Source organism: Malaya genurostris, chromosome 1, assembly GCF_030247185.1.
Source record: "Malaya genurostris strain Urasoe2022 chromosome 1, Malgen_1.1, whole genome shotgun sequence".
Lineage (NCBI taxonomy): Eukaryota > Metazoa > Arthropoda > Insecta > Diptera > Culicidae > Malaya > Malaya genurostris.
The window spans coordinates 88960480-88977860 of NC_080570.1; the positions used below are offsets into that span (position 1 = coordinate 88960480).

The 17381-nt window shown below is 39.2% G+C and overlaps 1 protein-coding gene across 1 annotated transcript in view; it reads right to left on the reverse strand.

Annotated features, from left to right (window-relative positions):
* Positions 1–568: 568 nt before the first annotated feature.
* Positions 569–17381, reverse strand: part of LOC131426682 (E3 ubiquitin-protein ligase UBR1-like) — a 77896-nt gene continuing 61083 nt past the window's right edge. Inside the window, exon 9 of the mRNA XM_058589580.1 lies at positions 569–2017. Coding sequence (XP_058445563.1) covers positions 808–2017 — 1210 coding nt within the window. The 3' untranslated portion in view covers positions 569–807. The remainder of the gene's footprint in view (positions 2018–17381) is intronic.

Below are 17381 nucleotides of genomic sequence, written 5' to 3' on the forward strand. Positions count from 1 at the left end.
TCATTGAACTATCGAGTATCTCATTTGACAGAGACTTTGACCGTACCGTTACAGTTGACGATGATTTTAGTCAGTCTGTCAAGGTCATTTGACATGACTGACAATTTGCAGCTCTGATAGTAACCGATCAACCGATCGCTATGTGCTACCAATACCACACAACAGTGAAGCCAATTGGCTGTTAATTTGTACATATCTAAAGTAGTAATAAAACGACCACCAAAGAGACTACACCGTTCTATCCGCTTATGCGTAATCCGAAAGGATCCCAAACTATTACCAATTCCGAAAAACTCAGAAAACCCAATTTAAGAAGAGAGGATACTAAGGTAACATCTAATTTTCGGTTTGTCCGAAAACGAAAAGGATAATTCTAAATGGAAAAACTACATTTTGATATCTGGAATGTAGGGATAACCGAATTGTTTTTTTATTATTAATGTTTTTTTCTAGTCAGTTTTTAAGGATTTGGTGGTATACTCAAGTTACTAATATTCTTTGTTAGTTTTGAGTACTGTAGATTGTATAATTCAATGGCTTCGGATTGCAAAAAAAAAACAATTGTGCATTCGCTTGAAATCTAGCGTACGAACTAGATGTAAGTCATTTATTACTCTCATATAGTGAAATTCTACATTCTATCAACAGTTTATTTTCAGTTAAATATAAACAAAACAATCACAGAAAACATATCCAATTTTTTTTTTCAAATAAACTAATGAATTGAATTATGACTACTGGTGCATTTTCATTACTACGGCTCTGTGCATATGTTTGGTGTTACGTATTCAATATGCAAAGATATTCTCAAAGGTTTTGCCACTGTGTAGCAAACAAGGTCTGCTGAGTTTCAGTTCTACGAGCAATTTCCTCGTGTATTCCATGACTAAGCCAGATTATGTGAAGTTTTCTATATCGTTCCTTGCACAATCTGAGAGGATTACCTCTACGTAAACCTTGGTCTGTCTCGCCATATTCATCCAAGTATGGAGCAGGGATAAAACAGCCTTTATTCATACCGAGTAGCAATACTTCTGAATCCCGTATTCTTAAAAATATACCAATACCTGCTCCACATGTATGCACGTGGTATGTACAAGACCCAACTGAGTTTTTATCCAGGTCTTTCTGGCAGCAAAATGACTGAGAACATAATACCTCTCCACACACCAAACACATTGTTGGATTTCGAGACTCATCGCGTACATTATTTGGGCACGAAAAAAAAGAAACACTGTTTATTAAATCACTGTAATCATCGGGTAACTCTATAAGTTGTCTAATAGGTGGCAATGCCTGTATGATTGGAACGATATCCCTTGATTGTTTTCTTCTGATATTTTGTTTTACAGTTTGTATTTCTTGATGGTTGGCGTCAATGATAGACGATATGAATTGGTAATAGGTATCATTACTGAAATATGAGCTTATGTCAGAATTAAGACCCAAATATGCAGTTAGAGAATCGTATCCATCGTCCTTCGGGAGCTCTATATCCGTTATTGCATGGAACAGTAAACTAGCACATCTTAGAAAAGTCCGACTCTGTTCTCTTACTGTATCTTGCAAATGTGGGAGTATCAAATTTTCCAACGATCGTTCATCATCATGGTATATATTGTATTTTTTGAATATATCGATTAGATATTCATTATGTTTCATGTCACCTTCAGTTAAAACACCATCAATATCCATAACAATTGGAAATTTAACTTCATGTGTAAGGATAATTCTCACTGCGTTTACAAGAAACATTGCAATTAAAATGCTATGTTCTAAACTACTGCCTTTTGGTATAGTATCCTCTTTACTTATACTAAACAACACACAACGGGTTGCAAATATCAGAGAAGTCATCATTCCGAACACATCCCATTCCAAGAATTTTGATTTTTTTCTTCCTAATAACGTATCATGTAAATCGCACATGTAATCTACGAAATTTGGACTATACGCTTTAATGTTGTTTCCTAGAACTGATGATACTCGCACAAATCCAGATAGACAAGATGTGAACCTGCAAAAGAAAAATAGCTGTAGTATTCGATTCAGATCTCATCCCTCAGTAAAAAAAAACAATGTTTATTGAAATATTTTTTCTCCATTTATTTACAATTTTTGCATTAAAAAGGTTTTTTAGCTGTTGCAAAGAACCGGTTTATACTAAGCACACATGACTGTTTTTTTTTATTTTACGCTTTGTCTTCGACTCATCAGTGATCAACAGTTCATGCTGAACTGCCCCGCCAATCATTAGTTCAACATAAACCGTGAAGCGAATGTAAAGTTAAGCAAACGCAAACGGTTCATTAGAACCAGACCCCTAGATGCCTACTAGCTGAAAACGACCAATATGCCCGTAAACTTCTTTACTTTCGGGACTTCATCACTAAAGACACTGTGCTTGAAGTTGAGACAACTTTACGTCTGTTTGTTCGTGTTTGTTTGTGTGTGTGTGTTTTTTTTTTACAAGGTGAAATACCTTATGTACTTTCCCAGCTCACGCGCTCGGTAGTTGTCAAGATACCGCTATTGTGAACCAGCGAGTGGGACTGGCTGAACCTTACCCACTAAAACACCTTGGACATCTTGCCGTAAGGATGCCTGGGTCGATCCAATGATGCCGGTTGGAGGATGGCTTCCGGTTCACTGGTGCCCCGACTATCTTAACGGTGCTACGCCGGAACTCTTCGTCGGTGTAGTCTAGATCTTTCATCGGGGATTAGACGAGTAGATGTCTAATCCCCGATGAAAGATCTAGACTACACCGACGAAGAGTTCCCCGGCGAAAGAGGCTCTACCGACACCGAATCCCATGTTGCACCACACGGGACACACGAGAGAGTCCCGAGGTCGGTCCGGCGATTCCAGTTGGAGCATAGCTTCTGGTTCGCTGGCGCCTCGTCGACACAAGTCGGTGTTGTGGTGGCTACTCGACTAGTCCCCACCGAAGGATCTAGCCTACCGCGACAGAGAGTTCCCCGACGCTGGAAGTTCTCTCGAAGCCGACGTTCCAAAACCGGTTTACGACGCGCCTACTCAACTAGCCCCCATAGGTGGGACTAGCCTACCGGACGGAGAGTTTCCCGGCGAAGAAACCTCTCCCGAAACCGAGCAGCATTCCACACGCTTCGTCCGTCTTCTTAGGGTGCCGAAAACAGTCCGGCATTTTTCGTCTTTGGACCTAGGTCATTTGACGCTGCTCTTCTCGCCAACTCCTCTGCAGTGTGGACATAATCTGAACAACTGTCCGGTTCACCGCGTTCCATTTTCCTTCCTCACTGCACATCCTTTGAACGATGTTCTCCACGCTGACATCGGTGCCAACGATGGCAGTCATTTCGCTACGCGGTTGAATGAACCGTGGGCAACTGAATATTACGTGCTCCGGCGTTTCTTCTGTGTCCTGGCACTCAACACACAACGGCGACCTTGCGTGGCCAAATCTGTGCAAGTATTGCTTAAAACAGCCATGTCCAGTTTACCTCACCGTGCACTCGAGTTGTCCAAACCGATAGGTTAGGAATTAATCGATGCGTCCACCTTCCCTTCTCCGCGTTGTCCCACTGCTTTTGCCATTTAGTGAGCGTGTTGGCTCTCTCTCTGTTCCGGGTTCGTCCTGTGCCTCATGTGTGTGTATATGTGTGTGTGCGAGAGCGTGTGTGTGTTGCTGTGTGTGTGTGTTCTCATGGCCCCATTCAAAGTTCCTGAATTTCATTTGGATCCGACTTCCGGTTCCGGAACTACAGGGTGATATGCACCAAAGTTGTGAAAATAATGTCACACACTTTCCTCGGATATGGCAGAACCGATTTTCACAAACTTAGATTCAAATTAAAGGTCTCATGATTCCATACAAAGTTCCACAATTTCATTTAGATCCAACTTCCGGTTCTGGAATTACAGGGTGATATACACAAAAAATATGGAAATAATGCATTAAAAATGTGAAAAAATGTCACTCATTCACAATCTTCAAATAGCCGGATACTGAGAGATAAATATGGAGAAAATTTAATTGAAGACCTATTATTCCTAAGCTGGGGTGCTATGATAATTATAAAGTAGGACAAAGATTAGCTTATTTGAATTTGAAAATGAACCGATTCTTGCGAATAACTATCGCTCTAGTTTAGTGATTCTCGGTTTGTTTCACAATGAAACTTTATACTACTATTATCTAAATAGTTCCAAGGTAAATTTGGAGCTTGTCTTGTCCTGATATTCAATAACATATCTGGCTATCACCGTACATTTCTAAAAAGTTCAATTATTTCAACTAAAAATATCTAAGACAACCAAGTCGTCTGAACCAAGAAGAATTCAAATTTGGCAATCCAAAGGATCATACTACTAAGACCAAGCGATTCGTATTACCGCAACCATTTTCTTGCTGACGAATCGTCATATTCGAAAAAGAGGCGAAGGACGCGAACAAATCGTGCTCATCACCATCACGACTTAGAATACGCATTAGAAAACTAAATTCTAAAATTAAGTTAGTAAAACAATAACTATTTCTCCAGAGCGAAGACATTTAAAATATTCTGGACGCAACAATTGCTAGATGACATAATTCACGAACTTGAACAAGACCAAATAATCCAAAGACAACTCAACGCGAACCATACAGGCATTACCGAAACTAAAACCCACTTATCCCGAAAATATTTTTTCCCGACTATAATATCAAAAATTACCAAATTTATTAACCTTTGCAGGTTATGCCAAACAGCTAAGCATTAAAGAAGACCATATAAACAACAATATAAATTAACAGCAACACGTACAAAACCGATGCATTGTACTTATGGACATTTTTATCATCAATGACAAACATTATCTAACATTATGCAATAAGTTTTCAAGACTAACAATGGCGATCCCAACGTTTTCTTTTTCGTTGTTTGTTACTTTGAGAAGGTTTAACAGCTGCAAAATGGCGGATTTTTTTATGAAAAATCGTAGTTTTCACTTTGAACAATTACCAAAAATTTTAAAAAATAAAAAAAAATCAAATCAAAACGTTGGGGTCTAGAAAAACTTCTTCTCTAACTATGCTGCGTTCATTTGTTCACTTCTGATTAGTCGCGCTGAGATACAGTGGACACCGCAAATCATGAGTTTTAAGAAGCGTTCTCGAAATTGTCTCTTCATCGACTTATTTCTCAATATTTTTCCACGAAAAAATTACAAAATGTTTTTCGAATGATGCTTTTTATCATGCAAAACATTTGAATTTATTTTGTTGAACGATAATTCTGGAAAAAAAATTGCGAAAATGATTGTTTTTTTCATCGTTTAGACCCTACCCCCCCTTAAAGAGTTCCTTGAAGAAAATGATGTTGAGTACCATTACACAAGTGTTGGGCAGTCCTCTTCCAACGGAACGGTTGAAATTGTTCACAGAACGTTGAGAGAACTGCATAATATTTTAAGTATTAGAGAAACAACAAAAGTTTTGTCGGAAACAGCAAAAATTATTTTGGCAGTCTCCATTTATAATGAATCGATACACTCGCAATCAAAATTAACCCCTGAAGAACTATTTTTTGGCTTTAAAAATGAGGAAACGGTACCCGAAGATTTAGTGGAAAGAATTAGACAAAAGAGACATTCTACAAAATCTTTGCCGAAAAATATGAACAAAAGAAGCTCAAAGATTTAGAAAAACTCAACAAGAGCAGAGAAGAGCCTGAGAATTTCTCTTTAAATGACATGATATTCGAGAGAGAAAACGCTATAATCTAAAGCACCAATTTCGATATCAGGAATTAAAAGTAACAGAAAATAGGGAAACTAATATAATTGACGAGAGCGGAAGAAAAATCCACAAAACTGAACTAAAACGAAAACGAAATATTTTACCCTAAACGTAATTAATAATACTATTATTTTCCTTCAATTTAATATTCCTTTACAGCTGGAAGATGACACCGAGTTACTATAATTTATTGTTGCATCATACTTTTGTGGTGTGATTTCATCAGTCCTTCTTGCATAGGAATAATCGAACTAAACAACAATCCAGGCATCTGCAGCGCCCTTAGCAAATTTTCCTTTGAATTTGCTAGTATTGTAGAAAAATTAGGAAGTTGTGAAGGAAACTCGTCAAGCGAACTCTCATATCAGCGCAACCGCAACCTTGATGTATAAACTTTGTTATAGAAGCATGAACTTATCCTAGCATTAGTCATCGCAACGATGTTGTAGAAACTTTGTTATAGAAACATGGACATTTCCAGGCATTAGTCAGCGCAGTAATGTTGTAGAAAAAAGTTATTTTTTTACGGACCCTAGTCACTGCCACTGGCATAGTGCAGTGGTATCGGCTCTTCGGTAGAATTTCGGGAGAAAGTCGGATGAACCTCCGACTTAACTATGGCATACTGGCTACCATACCATCCATGGATACGATACGGTAGATCGGAATATATAGAGATACGGTAGATCGGAATATATACAGCTGCGGTATTCTACTCCTTCAGTAAAGCAGGCTGTTCTTGAACTTACATAGCAAAGCAAGTCAGCGAATTCGGCAACAGGAGTGCATGCCACCAAGTATATATTAAAAAAGGTGGAAAACCAGCGCGTACGGTCGGAGCCTACAGCAAAATACGTTGCTAGGCAACACGCCGAATTCGAACAACTAATCGAAGGTTACGAATTTCGGGTCTCAGTAAGTGAATGGAACAAACTAACAGATCTTTGTTACGTCGTGCGAACAAAATATGAGGCAGTATCGAAAATACTAAGCGAATCAATTGTTATAGAAACCAAACAGGACCGTCCTACCGGGCGTCAGAGAAGCATCTTGGAAGCTGCGAGTACAAAACATAACATACCACAGCGTCAAAGATGGCATTCAGTTATTGAGAAAACACAATAGAAAAAAATTTTGACCACCGGACTCTCCAGACGCTCGCAATTAAAAAATTCCGGGAACTTTTTGAACAGACCTCGTACATTTAGGCTTAACACTAGAATTAAAACTGACAGTTAAAACAAAATTTATAACACTAAAACTAGTTGATGACACCACGCATAACAGATTAGTAATAGTGCTCTTGCTAAAAAGGTGAGAGAGAGGAGAAAAGTGGATAGATAAATGGTATACAAGGGTTGGCGGAGGGGATGCTAAACGAGCGCAAACGAACAACGGGGTTAGAATCAGCATATAGATCTAATTAGTTATCAAAAAGATGTTGGATGACAGAAAAAAAGAAGGGGTTAAAAACAGCATGTAGATCTAATTAGTTATCAAAAAGATGTAAGATGACAGAATAAACAACCGGGTTAGAATCGGCATGTAGATCTAATTGATGATAAAACAAAATGGATGGTGGAAGACAGAAAAAAGAGGAAAGAACGACCGGGTTAATTTAGGCGAGCGAATTAGTTAGTTTACATGTGCTACAATAACTGATGTGGTTGGATGCGACTCGTTTATTTCCCGCGTTAAACTACGTTTTATCGGTGTTCTATGTCAATTTGAATGAAGATTTATATTTCTTTTTAAAGATCACAGTGCAGCGGTTCTTGTGATATATTTTGTGCATTGATATTCATATGCGTAATTGACGCAGTCTTCTTCAAAAGTTGTCGATAAACAGACTCATCTGAAGTGTTTCTATTGTTCCGTTTGGTGGACGAGCTACGGGACGGATGTAACGGGTGAGATGACGACCACATTACAATGCGGCGCCTGTGCGAAAGCAATAAAAGAAGATAGCGAGAAAGTGTTCTGCTACGGCCCGTGTTGTCTGATACTGCACCTAAAATGTACTGATGATATTGATAAGCATGGGTTGAAGGCAATGGAAACAAATCGTGGTTTGAAATATCTGTGCCATTGTTGTCGGAAGCACCAATCAGATCACAACGAAATTTTGACAAAATGTAAAGACATTTTTGCAAAAATGAATGAGAATTTTTAGTTGTGGAAAAAATTTTTTAATGAGAAGATTAAACTACTGGAGCACGATATTGACATACAAGTAGAGAAAGCAGTAGAAAGTTTAAAACATGAACTGTCCCGAAAATCATCTGGTAATACAAATAAAAAATCATTTGCTGATGTACTAAAAAATGATAACGGAAAAAATATTACCCCGAGCGGTCCTAGCCGAAATCTTAGATCTAGAAAGCGACCTAGAATTGACGATAATGATACGTTATCCCCGACTAACAATACCAGTGACAACCCGCAATCATCGGTTAGGGATCCACAGTCTCACAAAAATGATTGCGTCATCGTTGTTCGCCCAAAAGAAACAAAGCAAAGTGCCAAACAAACTAAGTGTGACCTAAGCAATCATATTGATCGTGTTTTGCATAAGATTCAAACAGTTCGTGAAGGGAACAGTGGATCAATTATTCTTGGCGTCAAATGTGCTGATGCTGTAGAACCCGCGGTTGCCGATGTTAGGAAAAAGCTTGGTGAAAATTACGAGGTGTCAGTCCCAAAACCAATCAAACCGAGACTGAAGATTGTAGGTGTTGCCGATATGCTTTGTGAAAGTGAACTTATGGAATGTGTGAAGGATCAGAATGAATCAGTCAACTTGACTGAGTTGAAATTAATCACTTGCTTCAAATCAGTGCACAACGACATTACGGTATATAGGGTAACAGAGGTATTTTGGCCACTTCATATATTTTGGCCCACCTAACAAACTTGATCGATTTCATCGGATTTTATCGATGTTAAGTAACTCATTTTGCATCAATTTTAAGCTAATCACATTAAATTACCTATTGCGGAAGGGGTTTTTAAAGATATTACAATATTTGGTGGATATTTTTATAAAGTGGGCCAAAATAAAACCAATCCTAAAGTGGGCCAAAATACCTCTGTTACCCTAATTATATAGTCGAAGTGAATAATGATGCAAACAAGGCTATGTTAAAGTTGGGTCGTGTGAACATTGGCTGGGATATATGTAGAGTGTTTGAATGCTTTGGGATCGTGCGCTGCTTCAAATGTTGTGCTTATGGACATAAGAGTAATGAGTGCAACCACTCTCAAGTATGCTCAAAATGTGCTGGTGACAATTCCACGGCTGTTTGTGTCTCAGAAATACTGTGTTGTGCTAATTGTGCTCAGATGAACAGAAACCGAAAATTGAATGCCATGTGTATAAAAAGCTCGTTGAGAAGAAACGTCAGCATATTCTTCGTGCTGGATAGAAATTACTTGGATTTAAATCAACTGATGGACTACTGTCGTCTGCCATCGCAGATACTGACGCTGCCAAGCATCTTTCTCCAGATCCTGATGTCGCCATGATTTTTTCTCCAGGTAAAGCTTGGGAGGGTATATGTCCTCTCGAAGCTACACTCGATACTACACCTCCTCAAAAGAACTCTTGTTTGCAGCCAATGATTGTGAATGACGTCTGCAATCCCGATTCCGTCACTCGCCTGCCGACTGCCATCGCAGATCCTGATCTTAATGTTGCCATGAATTTATCCCCAGATCCTGATGCCGCCATAATTTTTTCTCCAGGTAAAGCTTGGGAGGGTATATGTCCTCTCGAAGCTACACTCGATAATGCACCTCCTCAAAAGAACTCCTGTTTGCAGCCAATGACTGAGAATGACGTCTGCAATCCCGATTCCGTCATTCGCCTGCTGACTGACATCGCAGATCCGGATCCTGATGCTACTATTGTACAACTAAAAATATACTATCAAAACGTGCGAGGTTTGCGCACCAAAATCGACGACTTCTTTGTTGCTGTTTATGATGCGGAATTTGATGTGATTGCGTCAAGCTGTCGAGCCTCTCGTTGGGATTGATCCTCATCATCCACCTCTTCTGGCTGAATTGACATGCTACCAAAAAGTGTGCTTCAACAATACTGTCGAACACTCGAAACTTAACTTCTCGAAAACCGATTTCACCGGAGAATCATTAGAATCAATCGATTGGACATTTCTTTTGGATAATGAACTGATGTCAATGTAGCAGTAGAAGAGCTTACACATGTGCTGAAATATTTGTTTAATCTACATGTACCAGCGTCACGACCTCGCCCAAAACCACCTTGGTCAAATCGACACATTCGTGCACTGAAACGCGTGAGAGCAGCTGCACTTCGGCATTATACAAATCGACGCAACCTTATAACTGAGCACGAATTCACTCTCGCTAGTAGCAACTACAAGGTCTATAATCGCATGCTTTATTCTAGACATGTTTTACAAACACAAGTCGATCTTAAACAACATCCAAAACGTTTCTGGTCTTTCGTGAATAGTAAACGCAAGGAGGTAGGTCTCCCTTCTACTATGACTCTTGGAAATGAATGTTCAAATTTATCTACTGGAATTTGCAACTTGTTCGCGAAGCATTTCTTAAGTGTCTTCGAAACAATTTCATTTGATCCTACTCAGATGGAATTCGGGCTCAGAGATGTTCCTTGCGATATTATAAGTCTTGGTAACATTCAATTCACATGCGAAGAAATCATTTTTGCGTTGAAAAAACTGAAGTCATCAACATCAACTGGCCCAGATGGCATTCCTGCCATCATACTCAAACGATGCGCGAATGCACTGTGTGTTCCTCTAAAGATAATCTTCAATAAGTCTCTGTCGCAAGGAATATTTCCACAATGCTGGAAAAAATCGTACATGTTCCCTGTGTTCTAGAAAGGAAATAAGCAAGACGTAGCAAATTACCGCGGTATCACTTCTCTTTGTGATCGTTCTAAGTTATTCGAAATTCTCGTTAGCAATGTTCTGTTTAAAAAAACCAAATCATACATATTGACCGATCAACATGGTTTTTTTCCCGGTAAGATCAACAGCTACGAATTTAGTTCAGTTTACGTCACACTGCATCAGAAACATTGAAGATGGAGCACAGGTTGATACAGTTTATACAGACCTTAAAGCAGCGTTCGATCGTGTTGACCATGCTCTGCTACTTACGAAAATTCGAAAACAAGGTGCATCGGATACATTCACAGATTGGCTCAAATCGTATCTTGTTGGCCGTTCACTTTCTGTTAAGCTTGGAAATTGTGAATCAAATAGCTTCTCGAATCTGTCGGGTGTGCCTCAAGGTAGCAATCTCGGACCTATGCTATTTTCTTTGTTCTACAACGACATCTGTTTTGTCTTGCCACCAGGGTGTAGGCTTGTTTATGCAGACGATCTCAAGCTATTTCATATCATTAGATCTGAAGAAGACTGCATTGCGTTACAACGACAAGTTGATGTCTTCAGCGACTGGCGTACGCGTAACCGATTGACGCTTAGTATATCGAAATGCTCCGTTATTTCATTCACACGCAAGAAAGAACCTATTCTCTGGAGATACACTATTTTTGGAGAATTCCTTGAGAAAGTATCAATTGTAAGGGACTTAGGTGTAGTACTTGATTCTAGGTGCATCGGATACATTCACAGATTGGCTCAAATCGTATCTTGTTGGCCGTTCACTTTCTGTTAAGCTTGGAGATTGTTAATCAAATAGCTTCTCGAATCTGTCGGGTGTGCCTCAAGGTAGCAATCTTGGACCTATGCTATTTTCTTTGTTCTACAACGACATCTCTTGTCTTGCCTTGTCTTGGGTGTAGGCTTGTTTATGCAGACGATCTCAAGCTATTTCATTTCATTAGATCTGAAGAAGACTGCATTGCGTTACAACGACAAGTTGATGTCTTCAGCGACTGGCGTACGCGTAACCGATTGACGCTTAGTATATCGAAATGCTCCGTTATTTCATTCACACGCAAGAAAGAACCTATTCTCTGGAGATACACTATTTTTGGAGAATTCCTTGAGAGAGTATCAATTGTAAGGGACTTAGGTGTAGTACTTGATTCTCAGCTGTCGTTCAGAGACCACAACTCCCATATAATTGCACAAGCTAACCGGAATCTTGGATTTATCTTTAAAATAGCAAAAGAATTCAGTGACCCTTACTGTCTCATATCATTGTATTTCACCCTTGTTCGATCTGTTCTTGAAGCTTCATCGGTAATATGGTGTCCTTACGCGGACGTTTGGATTGACCGAATTGAATCAATACAAGCTAAATTCCTCCGCTACGCCCTCAGATCTTTACCTTGGCGCAACCCGACAGAATTACCACCTTATACTGAACGTTGTCGATTACTGGGTATGGACACACTTTCAAAAAGGAGAAATATTTTCAGAGCTGTATTTATAGTGAAACTATTGATGGGACAAATTGACGCTCCTAATATCGTTTCTCAAGTAAATATCAATGTACCACCTAGAACTTTAAGATCGCGGAACTTTTTAAGGCTTGACTATCAACGTACTGACTATGGACAGAACGAACCCATTAGGGGAATGTGTAATAGTTTTAATAGTGTTTGTATAATTGTATTATTGTCAACCGTCAGAAAAGATGAAGGGGTTTTTACGCCCAATTGGACGATTGAATTATCCTCAATTGGGCTTTTCCCCTTCCAATGCTTCATGGAGACTATAACAGGTCAGATCGTTTGATCGTGTTGATCGTTTAGGCATAAATCCGTTGTTCACGCATCTTTTCAATACTATTGAAGGAATACCATCTGGTCCAGCGATAGTAGAACATTTCAACCTGGAACAAGCCGTATTAATCATGGCCGTTGTGATACGAGGGTGAGGTTCAATAGGTGAACGACGAGGAACGTTAATGACTACTTCGGATACCTGATCGCTGTTGAGGACGTCTTTAGAGGAAACGCTACTGAAGTGCCTTCGAAATAGATTACGGGTATCGACTAGTTCACCGAGTGCCATATGAGTTGGTAATCCAATTTCCTTACGCTGCTCGTTAACGTGATTCCAAAAGCTTTTAGGGTTATTTTTTAAATTTCTTTGCACACGAAGTAAATAAGCGTGATGCAAAATTTTGTTTAGTCGTTTATAGCGACTATTAAGATACATAAAATGAGATCTCAGCTGGAGCGATGGCCGTCTAGAGAGTTTTTTCAAAGCAGATCTCTTGGCGCACTTATATTGTTTCAAAGTACGATTGGACCAAGGGGGATAAGCTCGTTTGCGGTGTTGTCTTTTTGGCACGAACAGATAAATGGAATATAAAACTACATTCGTCCATAATGTGACCGCCAAGTTGCTATCGCAAGTTGACAATAACGACCTCCAGTTAAACGAAAGCAGGAACTGATTCATAGCATTGAAGTTACCATTCTTGAAATTGTAATAGTTAGTCTCAGCAATGTTTCCATAAAAGACTGGCTTACAGTCCACCAGACTAACGTGAAGCGGCGGATGATACGGTACAGGTACTGACTACGTCCTGACTGACAAAACACAAGTCGAGTAGACGATTGTTGCTATTGTGAACTCTATTTAGTTGCACTAAACCTGCGGTACTGTAGTCGTCCAAGAGTCGTGATGTTGTAATCGTTTTCGACGAGCATGTAGCATGCGGATACAAATATCTGGATGAGCAATAAATCCATTTAATGCCAGGAAAGTTGTAATCACCAAGAAGAACAATTTTGTCATTCAAGCCCATTTGATCCATAATTATTGAAAGAGAAGACAAATGTCGTTCTATCTTATCAATGTCGTTTACGCGATCTGGCGGGAAGTAAAGAACGCACAAATAAAGAGTATAATGCGTGAAAGAGAGAGTTATCCAAATTTGTTCTACACTAACAGCATGTGGGAGAGATACTAAGCGAAATTTGAATGTCGATCTACACGCTATAAGAACACCACCGCCAGTTTTTTTGTTACTATTTTGATTATTTCGATCCTGTCTAAAGACAGTATAACTGCTATCAAATATTTGATGAGACAGAGTGTTCTCGTTCAACCAGATTTCAGTAAGTATATAAATATCATAGGAAGCATCGGAGCAAGCAAGATGATAATCAACGAGAGAGCTATTCATTCCTCCAGTATTTTGATAATAAATTTCTATACCAGAGTTGTTACTATCTCTCCGCTTGTTTGGTGTGATATTGGCAGAGATGGGTATCTTGTTGGAACCTTGCTAAGCATAGATCCACTGGTTCCTGTTTTCATATCGTAAGAGGTCACAGCTACAGGATTTCATCTTTTCGTAATTTCTATTACCAAATTTTTTCAATGTTTCGAATATGGTTGTTCTTTTCCACTGAACTAATATTTAACCTTAATTTCTTCAGAAAATTCTGTATCTAGGTCGTTCTTATTCTTAATTTCTTCAGAAAATTCTGTATCCAGGACGTTCAGCTTCTAAGTTCTAAATGGCATAATTTCTTTTGTTTTTTTTTTCATTTCGTTTCTCGTGTTTCAGGATTGTGATTTGAATAACGAAATCCTTCAAAATTACAATGTTATGATGTAGATGAATCTACCTTACTGCTTTTGCGGCTTAAAGGGAAAATACTAGATATGAGTAATTATCTCCCTCCTGATAACAGATAGTATTTCTTTAATTAGGTTTCGTGTCACACTCCAAACTATTACAAGAAAATCCATTTATTTTTTTCTCGATGGCCGACTTGGCCCTTTTTAACTTGATATTGATTCGAAAGCGGAATCTAAAATACTGTTTCATCGCTCTATACGATCATATTTGTAGAGGGGCTGGGAGGAGATTGGTAGTACATATTATCTTCCTCCGGACAGTACCAGCCTAGATGCCGAATAGGGTTACTGCTTCCATGTAAAAAAAACTCCCATGTCGTAAAAGACGACAATTGCAGGAGTTACTTTTTCCTTTCAGTTATCAGATGTTTTTCAATGTTTCACATCTGATTACTGAGTGCGCAGTAGTATATGCGGTCTCTAGTAACAAACAGTGTTGGACTAACATCCCTTCCCATTCCTTAGACGATCTACGTTCGGGCCTGGCCGGCGCCAGTACTGATCAATGAATTCTGGGGTTATCCGAAGATGTACATTGAAGGATGACTTACCAGTCCCAGGTCGGAAATTCCCTGTTCAATTTCAGCTAATCCCGATCAGTAACGGAGTAGCAACCAGGGGTGGTCGATCAAGCTCAAGCTCTAAAAAAAACCCTTCTTAGTCCACTCAGTTGAATTATCATAGATCTTGAAAAAAACACCATAGGGGGGGGGGGTCGATTGACACTAAATCTCGACGTTTCATGCAATTCTAAGACGTTTGACATCAAAGAAAAATTTCAATTTCCGAAATCTCATGTACTCCCCTCTATGATGGTTTTTCAAGATCGACAATCTTCAAACCTTAACCGCCGGGCAGCACCTCTTATCCATATCTGATTTAGCTCAAATTTTGCATGGGGGAATTTTTTCGAGGTACTTAAACTTTTGAACAACAGCGCTTTACGAAATTAGAGGTGATCCCAGAATATTGACACCCTTATATACATTAGAGCGGTACAAAATACCATGTTTTGTCGGTTACGTCCTTATACCATTATATCTCCGGAGCCAAAAGTCACAACCATTTGACCTTCAAACTTGATCAATGGCCTAACAATAGATTTCAAACGTGCCTAGGCTTGTTAAAATCGATTTAGCCATCTCCCAAAAAACTTAGCGGTAAAAATACAACGCGTTTTATCGGTTACGTTATTTATACAATCATATCTCCAGAGCCAAAAGTCACAGCCATTTGATCTTTGAACTTGATCAATGGCCTAACAGAATTTTTTAACGAGCCTAAGTTTGTTGAAATCGGTTTAGCCATCTCTGAGAAAATGGAGGGCGTGAAAATACAACGCGGTTTGTCGGTTACGTCACTTATACAATCATATCTCCGGAGCCAAAAGTCACAGCGATTTGATCTTTGAACTTGATCAATGGCTCAACAGTAGCCTTGAAACGAGTATAACTTCATTAAAATCGGTTTAGCCATCTCTGAGATTTGTCGGTTACGTCACTTATGCAATCATATCTCCGGAACCAAAATTCACGGCCATTTGACCTTTGAACTTGATCAATGGCCGGACAGTAGCTTTCAAACAAGTATAAGTTTGTTAAAATCGGTTTAGTCACCTCTGAGAAAATTGAGCGCGTAAAAATACAACGCGTTTTGTCGGTTACGTCACTTATACAATCATATCTCCGGAACCGCAAGTCACGGCCATTTGATCTTTGAACTTGATCAATGGCCCAACAGTAGCTTTCAAACGAGCATAAGTTTGTTAAAATCGGCTCATCCATCTCTGAAAAAATTGAGAGCGTATAAATATCTTTGTGTGTGCACACAAACACACACACATATATATCAGGAGTGTCTCGATAAGTAATTAGCAAAATTCAAACTTATTTTTTGCAGCGTGTTTTGCGGTGACATGTTTGTTTACATGTCCCTGGTACAGCAAGTTCAGGCCAAAACAAGAGCGTGAAAACTGTATAACCGGATTCTACAGAATAAAGATGCATCCTGATCGACGACGAAACCTACGCCAAGGAAGACTCTCGAGCGCTGCCCGGACCGCAATATTATACGAAACCGGTGTACCAGGACCTGGACGATGCTGACACCACGGTGGCGATGGAAAAGTTTGGGCAGAAGGTGTTAGCCTGCAAGCAATTTGTACCTGTGGTTTGCGATCGTCGATTTTCTTAACGAAGGGCACAATTAACGCCAAGGTGTACGAGGAAAAATGTTTGAAGAAGAGATTGCTGCCACTGTACAGAAAGCATAAGGCTCCTCCTCTCTTCTGGCCGGATTTGGCTTTAGCCCACTACGCCAACTCCATTCTACAGTGGTTGTCAAAAAAATTAAATTTTTCTACAATATATCGAAAACTGATGCAAAATATATATATACCTTATGATTAAAAAAGAACCGGAATTTTCATTTTAAAATTCCCGCGCTTGTCCAATCGGTAAACTTTTATTCTCTCAACGTTCGCAACACTTTTATACACATTCTGTCAAATTTTGACGCATATCGTACGATTAGTTTTTATTTCATTTTCCGATTTTTGTTTCATTTTCATTAGTTTTTGTTTCATTTTCCGATCTCGTCGAACTGAGTCGAATGGTATATAACACTATGGGTCTCCGAGGCTCCGTTCGAACGTCGGTTTCCCCAGCAAAAAGTAATAAAAAGGTTCAAAACATATACAAAATAATATATCTCTAGGCTTTGTATGATGAGCTACAGGGCGGGTACTTCCGCTTGGCGGATGGGGGTGGGAGTCAATTTATACTTCGCGTATTGACAAAGTCGGACCATACTGAGATCGATCGCTCGAGTTTAAATGTAAAAAGATGAAAATTATTATGTTATCTGGATCGATCACGGAGTGGACAGGACTAATACTGCTTAAAATTGACAATAGGTCATTAGGTGGTTTCGAGCATGCCTGGAATTGGTCACCAATTTGAATTATCTTGATCCAGTTGGGAATAATGTTAATATATAACATTCGTCCTGAACTGGTGAATTCAATTAAA